General features: G+C 49.3%; 1 protein-coding gene across 8 annotated transcripts in view; it reads left to right on the top strand.

Moving 5' to 3' along the window:
* Positions 1-9,564, top strand: part of ATG13 (autophagy related 13) — a 41,472-nt gene extending 31,908 nt beyond the window's left edge. For 5 of the 8 annotated variants that reach the window (XM_036257816.1, XM_036257815.1, XM_036257817.1 and 2 more), the window contains 6 exons: positions 1,037-1,173; positions 3,112-3,226; positions 3,801-3,878; positions 4,063-4,179; positions 4,726-4,854; positions 6,821-9,057. In XM_036257816.1, coding sequence (XP_036113709.1) covers positions 1,037-1,173; positions 3,112-3,226; positions 3,801-3,878; positions 4,063-4,179; positions 4,726-4,854; positions 6,821-6,898 — 654 coding nt within the window. In that variant the 3' untranslated portion in view covers positions 6,899-9,057. The other 3 variants (XM_036257818.1, XM_036257819.1, XM_036257821.1) reach the window with 3 other exon arrangements.
* Positions 9,565-9,894: the final 330 nt, after the last annotated feature.

The raw sequence follows: 9,894 nt of genomic DNA on the forward strand, positions 1-9,894 counted from the left end.
AGTTATTTATATCTTATTTCCACATAAACAATCCAAGAGTGGTATTCTTTCCTTTTCAAGGTAAATAGGAACTGTCCCTCCCATACCCAGTGGTGAGGGAGGGTGTGATCAGAGAAGATGCCTTCTTTTCCATAGGGACCTCAAGGACAAAGGAGAAAATAGAATGACCTGGGAAAAACTAATGACTTTCACTCCAAATTCTGCCTAGGCTTGTGCTCCACAGATCTGCTGGGGTGGAAATGGAAACAGTTAACTGAGAAAAGGGGGAGCAAGGGAGTCATTTGAGGCCTTTTTAAGGCTGCAGAGCTGGGAACCTTAGTCCCACTGCAAACAAGTCTGTTCCATCTAAAAAGAAATGGCCTTGTCTTTAACCCCACACCAGTCTCCTCGTACCATGAGGATGTAGGCTGGGATCCATTCCTTAGTCTTTTTTGGTCTTGATCATTTAGTCATACTCTAGAATTGCCTGTTTTTTCCTCCTCTTTTCCTCTGCCCCTCTTTGTTTTTCTCTTGCTTAGCTCTCAAGCTCTCGCCTTTCCTATCAGCCTGCTGCCCTGGGCGTTGGATCAGCTGACCTGGCTTATCCAGTAGTGTTTGCTGCTGGCTTAAACACCACACATCCTCACCAGGTATCTTTAAAGATGGGGAGGACCCTGGGGGTTCCTGTGCTGCCTATGCCCTGAGGCAGTTGAGGGGCCTCTGGAGATACGAGTTTCATTCTAAGTGTTTGGAAGCAAAGCTCTTTTGTGACTTCGGAGAACTAACATGACTCTGAGAGGAAGGGGCCTCTTAAACTTCAGAAAGGAGAGAAGAGCTTCCCAAGTGTTTCTCCCTCTTTCCTTTTCCTTCTGTAGTCATTGCTGTGCATGTCTCCCATTAACTGAGTCCCAGGGAGGACAGAACCAAGGTTTCCTGCTCACTAGATGGCAGCACTGGTGATGGACAAGCTCGAAAGCAGACACCATCATGCCAGGCCGTGAGTGTCTTCTGTCTGAGGCTGCCACAATTCACTGTATTTTTCCATTTTTCCCCAAAGCTAATGGTTCCCGGGAAGGAAGGTGGGGTACCCCTTGCTCCCAACCAGCCTGCCCACGGTGCCCAGGCTGATCAGGAGAGATTGGCAACCTACACCCCTTCTGACGGGGCCCACTGTGCTGCCACACCTTCTAGCAGGTGAGTTCACCTCTTGGCTCTGCCACTGCACAGGCCAGCCAGGGGCCTGTCTGTCTTCCTGATATGTGCTTATTTGGTATTAGTAGAGAGTAGCTTTCAGCACTAGCTCAGGCTTGGCATTTGCGCCCCAAATGTGCATTCCTTTAAGTTCTCGATAAGAATCTTATGTTGCAGCTGGTATGTAAGGAAGTTGGCCCCAGCTTCACTATTAACAGCAAACAGCAGCAAAGGGGTTTTTCAGATGTTTTTCCCCTGGAGTCGGTTTTCATTGTTTCCTGAGGACCAGACAGGGTGTTTATCATGAAGTCTGGGGCCATGGTGTATCTGTGAGGGTAGTTACGATTGATTTTCTTTTTCTGCTATGTGAGTGCCTCATGGAGATCTTTCAGAAACAACTATTTTTTCTCATTAAGATTTTAAAAACATCTGTCTTTTTTGGTTGCAGAAATGATGCATTCTTTGAAATTTACATTATAAAGACATTGATTCGGTAGAAAATTAAAGTTATAATCCCACCCTGCAAAAATCAACACTATTATTTCCTTGAAGAGAAAGGATCTCAGGAGGATTAAGTAATTTGCCTAAGAGCAGTTAGTTTGCTCAATGGCCCGGCTCAAACCTAGCTCCTTGGACTTCAAGTCCATGCTCACTCTTTCCATTACACTCGAGTGCTCCCATGGGAAGCTGAGGCTGTCTTGATCTGACCTGCCCTCCCTTGACTGGAAGTCCCCAGAGGTAGTGACGTTGATGGCCATGCCACATCCTAAATGAACTTTTGGATAATAGAAATTCCTGGTATCTTTTTTTTCATTCCCACGGTGGGGTGGTGGGAAGGGAATTGTTTGGGAAGGTCAAATTTTTGCACCGTCCAGCAGGAAAAATAATTGTTTCATTCCTCACTTTCCAAACTTCCACCCTCTTATCCCTCCCCCTGTTAGATAATCAAAGGCAGATCCTGTTAGTCATTTTATACTCTAGTTTTCTGAGCTTCAACTCCTGGGGCATGTCTGGAAGTAAAGACAGAGGACCCTGGTGCAGGTGGTCAGAGCTCAGGCCTTTCCTCAGTGCTGGTCCTCTCTGCCTCCTGGAGTCCAGAGGACACTTGGAGTTCACAGCCCTCCTTCTCACCATGAGCCCCTACTTTTGGCCAGAGCAGCTTTCCTGTACCCTGCTACTCACAGGGCTATGACTACTGATCTGGCAGCCATAATATGGACCCCTGTCTCTGCTGCTTGGAGCGCCCTCCTACCACCAGGACTCAGCATCAGACTAGAGGGCTGCAGAGGGGTCAGTGGGAAGAGCCACATTCAATGTATTGTTGAACTGAGGAATGATTGGGGGTGAGGAGCGGGGAGAAAACGTTACACGTATCTCAGAGGACCTCAGCCCAGGCGATTGTCATGGGCGGAGAAAGCTCTGGTTATCTAGAGAGTCAAATTTTGGACTCTTGACTTGGAATAATGGCAGTGTTCCTTGTGAGGTAAGGCTTAAATTTAATATTGTACTGTGAACTATACCATCTTATTCAATTTTTAGATAACTAAGCTAAACAAAAATGAGATAGAAAACAGCTAAAATCTTGAGTCTGTCTCTGTAATTAATATTTAAATTACAGTTTATGGGAGCTGCTTGCCTCTATGTATGATTGCTATATGCATGATAACTGAAGCTTATTGGTATTTCATGTAAGCTTTACACATTTATAACACCGAATTTCATTCACATGTGCATAGCTTTTAGTTGTTTCAGGAAGTGTAGACCTCTTCTCTCAACTTAAAAGGGGAGGGTGACAGCTGCAGCAGCCAGACCACATATTGCTGTTCCCCAGTAGGTGGGTGGGTGGGGCAACTGCAGCCCACCAGAGGGTAGATTCATGGGGAACCAAGGAGGCTACGCTGTGGTTTGAGAATGAGTACCAACATTACCTTTTTTCTCCAGCGAGGATACTGAAACTGTATCAAACAGCAGTGAGGGACGGGCCTCTCCCCACGATGTCTTGGAGACCATCTTTGCCCGAAAAGTGGGGGCTTTTGTCAACAAACCCATCAATCAGGTGATTTTTCTGTCTCTGCCCCCTGTAAACCTTGTCTGAGTGAGTCCTTACAGGCAGTCTCTTAACCTGGGATCTGTGCAGCTACTGACATTACATGCGAATTGTGTGTGTGTGTGTGTGTGTGTGTGTGTGTGAATTTTTGTGAAGAGGGCTAATTACCTGTGACACTCCTCCAGAAAAAGTTAGGAACTATTCTGTGATCTTCTATGCCTCCTATAGGAGAGGGAGGCTAGACACCATTCAGTATAAACACTGCACTGCAATGTCTGTCTCAGCCTAACTCGAAATAGGAAGCTCCTCCTCTGCTCTGCCGGCAAACAGTTCTTACTGAGATACTGTGGGTCAAGCTTCCAAAGCTGGAGTCCTGGGGTCTTGGGAGCCCTAACCCCTATTTATGCTGTTGGCCTGTGATGGGAGGTGGTGGAAATTGGGGGTCTCCAACACAGTAACTTGAGAGGCAGAGTAGTCAACCTGGGTGTGAACTTGCTGCGTCTCTAGGCTTCTGGCAGCCTCTGTGGAAGCATGGAAGCTGGGGGAGGGACGGACACTAATACTTTTGTCTGTGTCCCTTTAGGTTACCTTGACGAGTTTGGACATACCCTTTGCCATGTTTGCTCCCAAGAATTTAGAACTGGAGGATGCTGATCCCATGGTGAGTCTAAAGTTTTCAGTGAGCCCGTGCTGCAGTCATTGTCCTTCCTGGGCACGTCACTGTTCTTCCACAGACCATTAGCCCTGCCCCAAGGCTTAGGAATTTGCAGCCTGAGTTGGGTCCCTTACAGAATCCTCAGTTGTTAACAGTAACTAGCCCCAGCTTCCGCCTTCTCCTGAATCAGGCGAACCCTCCGGACTCCCCAGAGACCGAGTCTCCCCTCCAGGGCAGCCTGCACTCCGAGGGCTCCAGCGGCGGCAGCAGTGGCAATACCCACGACGACTTTGTCATGATCGACTTCGTAAGTTGCCGTTGCCTTCCTTGACCTTTTCTGCCCCAGGGGAAATAAACCTAGAGGTAGCCGTTTTACTCAGACAGCACCTGCTTCGCAGGGAGCAGGTGGCCAGAGGGATGTAGACAGAGGGGAAGGGACAGGTGGGCACTTGGCAGGGCAGTGTATGTGGGGAACCTGCCTTCATGGCCTGCTTGGGGAGACCTTTGGAGGCCAATGAACAATAAGGCATTTTGTACCATGACTTTGGTCAACATTCATAATGCAATTGAGCTCTAAATGGGGATTTTCCAGTAGGTTCTATTCATACCTGAATGGACAGCCCTGTGCTAAGGAAAGGATTTAAAGGAAGGTGACAACCCTAACCAGAGAAGAGGAATGTTAGGATTAGAATTTAGCTGCCCAGAAGAGAAAAGGTGTAAAGACTTCTCTCCCTAAGATAAGCCTGGAGCAACCTTTTCTTTGATACTTACTGGAAGGAAAGAGAGTTGTTCATCTCCGATTTTCCACTGTGGTTCATGATAAGCTAAACTGAGTCTGGTCTTGTTTCTGAAGAAACCGGCTTTTTCTAAAGACGACATTCTTCCGATGGACCTGGGGACCTTCTATCGTGAATTTCAGAACCCCCCTCAGCTGAGCAGCCTCTCCATAGATATCGGGGCACAGTCCATGGCTGAGGACTTGGTATGGAAACCCCTTCCTCCACCCCATTTCATTCCCCTTTGATGTTATTCCTGCTCCACAGACCTAGAAATGTCTTCCTGTTACTCCCCCCAACCCCTCACCTCCCATCTTCCCCATAACAGGAAAGAGACACTTTTAGAACATTATCTTCTTTGGATTGCATTGAGATTTGCATCTTGCCTGGCAGTCATTATCTTGAATTTGCTTGTACTCACTTCCTCCTTTTGCACACATTCAGCATTTTTTTACACACACCTGTTGTTCAGTGCCTGATGTCTTCTGTGCTGATACCACTAAGCCAAGCTGCTCCAACAGTTCTCACATTCAGCTATTTATTAGCTTGCCAGGCAGATGCCAATTGAACAGCGTAGAAGATTCCTAAGGTCCTGAGCATTGGCGTTCTTGCTCTTTCCTTAGAGAGCTCATTCCCTCAGCTAGTAGTTCTTGTGTTTAGCCAGATGTCCTGATGCTGACTATTATTACCACATTTCCACTTAGGGTTTTCTCTGTTTCCTGCCTCCAAATGGCAGAGAAGTGTCCTGAACAGCCACAAACCTGGGTGTCCCATGCCATAAGATGTCAGAGACCCTCTGCCTGAAGTGGGGATATCACCTCCTACATTAAAATGAGAGGAATGGCTGTAGGAATAAGAATCTAGGAATAGCTGCCCTCGATTTGCTCCAATAAAAAAGCATGCTCCAGCCCTGGCCAGTTTGGCTCAGCGGTTGGAGCATCGGCCTTAGGACCACGAAGTCCCGGGTTCAGTTCCCGCTAGGCCCTAGCAGCTAGGGGCACATACAAAAAAAAAAAAGTTTAAAAAAGCATGCTCCATAATAATAATAATGTAGTAATAATATAATTACTATGAACATTTATCGAGGCTTTCTGGGTGCCAAGCATTTTTCTAAGTCCTTTACACAATTCTTCAACCAACCCTAAGAGGCAGGTTTTCTTATTATCACATACAGATGAGAAAACTGACACTGAACAAATGACAGTCACACTGAGCCTGCAAAACAAAGCTGTGATCCCAGAGGGTCTGGCTTCTGATTAAGGCTTTTAACCACTACCACTACCACTACCACTCGCTTAAACCCCACCCCCTGCCTCTGACTTTAAATGTAGTTGGGAGGAAAGGCTCTCAAAGTGATGCTGCAGCCAGTCCTAGCCGGTTGCCCCACCTTCCAAACCTGCCTGGGCTGTCTGATGTGTCTGGGCCACATTATAAGTTCTGAGGCAGGAGATTGTCCCACCTCTTTGAAGTAAGTACCTGGTGCCTGTCAGGAAATAGGTGATAGTTTAAACTCTTCATATACAAATTTTTCAATGGGGATAGACCACGTGATTTGGGTCAGATTTTAAAAAAAAACAAAACAGTTGATACCTGAAGGCAGTTAAACTTAACTTCTCAGAGTTCTGTTTCTTCTTTCATTCTCTCTCTCAACTCCCTCTGACCCACCCTGTCCTCTGCCGGCATCAGGATGCAGATTCCTAGGCCTCACCACAGACCTGCTGAGTTAGAATCTGTTAGGAGTGTTGTGGGACGGCCTCATTCGTGAATCCCAGGACATTCTGATGCCCAGCACAGGGTGTGAAGAAATCTTTAGTGAATCTTCATTTTGAGCACTTTAAACCTAGTTTCCTTCTAGTGTCAGTCTAATCTGTCAAAGATATTTCACGTTTAGTTTCTCTGTGTCATTCTATTGTTGGTATGGACCTCTTCTATCTCATTAAGTGTGGGGGCCACTTGGATTCCCTAGCCTGTTCTGTCAAACCCCCTTTCCAGCCCCACAAAACCCTGAAGCCTCTGTCCGCTGCCTGCTCAGCTGCCCTGAGTTCTGCGCTCCCAGCCCAGCACTGCTGAACTGACCCCCCTGCCTCCCTTCTTCAGCCCAGGGTGACGGTGCTGGCTGTCTCTTCCAGGCCCTACCTGAATGAGCAGCTCTTCTCTCCCCTCCTGGTACAGGACTCACTACCAGAGAAGCTGGCTGTACATGAGAAGAATGTCCGAGAATTTGATGCCTTTGTAGAAACCCTGCAGTAAAAGTTGGTGTCCTCGAGTACCAGCAGCATCCCCTTTTTGTGGTCGCAGGAGACAGAGAGCCTCCCACTCATCAGCTGCTCCCATTCCTCGTCTTGCTCCAAGCCAGGTGGAAGGGAGGCTGGTCTCCCCCATGGGGACCCAGAAGTCCCTGCTCTTGCACCTCCTGGAGACTCCATGGCAGCAGTTAAGCCCATGTAGAGCATTTGAGAGGACTCACTCACCCTCTGGCCTTGGAGATGGGAAGGCCCTTTGTAACGCAAGGGCCGCTTCCATGCCCATCCGCATGTGCTCCACAGAGGCTTCATCAGTTCTTCCCGCAGCTGGCCCCTCGTCCGCCTGTCTGCCATTATCACCAACCATTTGACATTCCAGCTGGTGGCCCAGAGACTGGTGTGGAGGCAGCAAGAGGAAGGAGACAGTGGTGGGAGGAAGGAAAGCTCCTTCAGGCTCTCTTTGTTGTCTCCTTTAGTTCTGGTATCGTCCTGTCTCTCCCCCTTTGCCCCTGTGCCTGTACTCTTGGCAATATGACAGGCCTTCTGCCCAAGATGAGGACTTGAAAGTCAGCCATTCCCACCCTTGCAGGTTGTGCCAGCCCCCTCCCTTAGCAGAGGGTCTGAGCAGCCCTGGTGGCTGCCTGTGCTCAGCTCCTCAGCTACATAGAAACAGAGTCCTGTGTCTCTGGGATTGGGAGTCACAGAAAAGGGTCTTCTCTTTCTTCTCTTCCCTCACCCTGTTGCTGCTCCTTGGTTATAGAACATGGTAAATATTTATTACTTTCAAAGAAGTCATATTTTATAGAGAAATTATGTTTAAGGTTAGTTGTTTTCACTTGGGGAAGGTGAAGGGCCTCTTCCTGGGGCAGGGCTTCCTCCCATGGAGGTTCCTCAGATTCCAGGTTGCTGCTCTGGGGATCTTCCTTCCCATATGTGTAAGGTGGGAGCCAAGAATGGGGCTGGGAGGGCAACAGAGCCTTCCAGACTTGCTGCATTTGAACTGACAACAGGCTTTACCTTAGACACCTCCATGCTCCTGGTGGGAGCCTTGGCTCTCTCAGCTCCTGCAGTGGCTGACTGTTCGGGCAGCCCAGGGAGCCCTGAGTGCTGCAGTGCTTCCTGAGAGTTGTGCTGCATACCGTGCCCAAGGGCATTCTGTGTGCCCCACTGGTGGGCCCGGGGAAGTCCAGACAAACTCCTCCTGGAGTACTTGTTCCTGTTTCTCAGGGCTGGGTTATGGGTCCTTTCTCCTTTTGCCTGGGCCTGGCCACTGCTCTCCTTTAACCCCAGGGTCTGTACACTGCCCTGAGGTTGACTGGGTTGCATTGGTTCCTTGTTGAGAAACTAAAGCTGGGCATATGATTGACTCAACCCTTCATGTATTGTTACTTGGGTAAGTCAAGGGGCCCAGCCTCACCCACCTATGCCATCTGTCCCTCTCCCAACCTAACTGATAGTCCTGGCATGGAAACTAGGCCTGGCTTATTCCTCCTGATCCAGCTGGGGTATTTATCGACAGCAGCTATTCTGCATTGGCTCAATGGCCCTCAATTGCTTGTTGGTAAATGCATGTGACACTGTTCCCACCTACAAAGGTGTTTGAGTGGGCTCTGTACTGACTCCGTTAGGCTGAGCCCTACCCCATGCATGAGAGAAGTGTTCCCAGCAGTGATGTCCAACTGGCCCTCCTGTCCTTGGGCCAGAGCACACCCATGGCCCGCTAAACCAATTCACAGCCCCAGGCCCATTGTAAGTTATTCACTGCCCCCCACCCAGCCCGTGTCTCAGCCACTGCGTTCGTTTTGAGGCCGAGCGTGGAAAGGCCAGTTAGCTGTTGTCCTCCTTGACTTCTAATTATTGGCCTGTATGGGCAGCAGCCTTTCTTCAGGACCCCATCAGTGAGAGGCCAGGGAGGCTAAGCCCTGACTTGGAGCTGAGCCTGGGAGAAGCAGAGCAGTTGCCAAGGCCGGCCCTTGCCCCTCGGCCTGTACAATAAGAGGTATGAGCCCTAGACTGACTTCTGCAGCACCTGGGGCTAGGACTGGGACCCGTCATCTCTCTATAGGTGGCAGAGTCCCTCCTCTTCTCCAGCCTACCTTGTTTGGAAATATTGAGTTATACTTTAAAATGCATTCAAGAGATTTCCAATAAATTTTTTTTTCTGTACTTTACAGCTTCCTGTCCTGCAAGTTATCTAAAATCCTAGCCTGCTGCCTCCCACTTCTGTGCAGGCTCCATGGAGTGGGAAGAGCAATGTGAGGTGAAGTGCAGAAAAGCTTCGGTCAGGCAGGCTGTTTTGAGTCTGGGGGCATGGCCACTTACCAGCTGTGCAAGCTTGGGCTGGTCAGGAGAGCTCTGAGAGCCTGTTCTCCTGGGCTGTGTGTTCCCATTTCAGGGCCTTATATGTGACTGTCCAGTGAGACGTGTGTGTAGACATGCATATTAAGTGTGCTTATAGTAGAATTTCCATAAAGTGTAGGCCATTCTCACCAGCTCTTTATCCCCCTTGTACCACATAGCTCACCATGCAGCCTGGCCTGGAGGCAGAGGGTGGCCTTTGGCTCAGAGGGAAAGACGACTGACAGGTTTCTGCCATGTTTCCAGCAGAAGCCGGCAGCAGTGTGGGGCTCCCCACGCCGCCTGGGATCTGTTTGCTGATCAGTGTTCGGAGTTGTGGCTGAGCAACCAGACAGAAGGGAAGGGGTTGGGTGAGTAGCAGGAAGTCAAGGACCTGTGCCAGTTTGTTTAGCTGCCCAGAGCAGTGGGGTGGTCTCTGAGGAGCCATGAAAAGTAGAAGAGCCCTTTGGCGATTATTCCTGCCTCGCCCTCTGGGGACTTCTGCAGCCCTGGCAAAGCCACCTGCCTTCTGCCTCCTTGTTTGTGCCCACAGTGTGGGGAGGGAGCTGATGTGGAGCCAGTGTCCCAGAGGCAAGAGACCAAACTGCCTGACAGACCTTGGTAACTGCTGTCTGGGTTGCCTCCGAACCCTTCAGGCTGAAGCCA

Source organism: Molossus molossus, unplaced genomic scaffold (genome assembly GCF_014108415.1).
Source record: "Molossus molossus isolate mMolMol1 unplaced genomic scaffold, mMolMol1.p scaffold_m16_p_13, whole genome shotgun sequence".
In the NCBI taxonomy this organism is placed as follows: domain Eukaryota; kingdom Metazoa; phylum Chordata; class Mammalia; order Chiroptera; family Molossidae; genus Molossus; species Molossus molossus.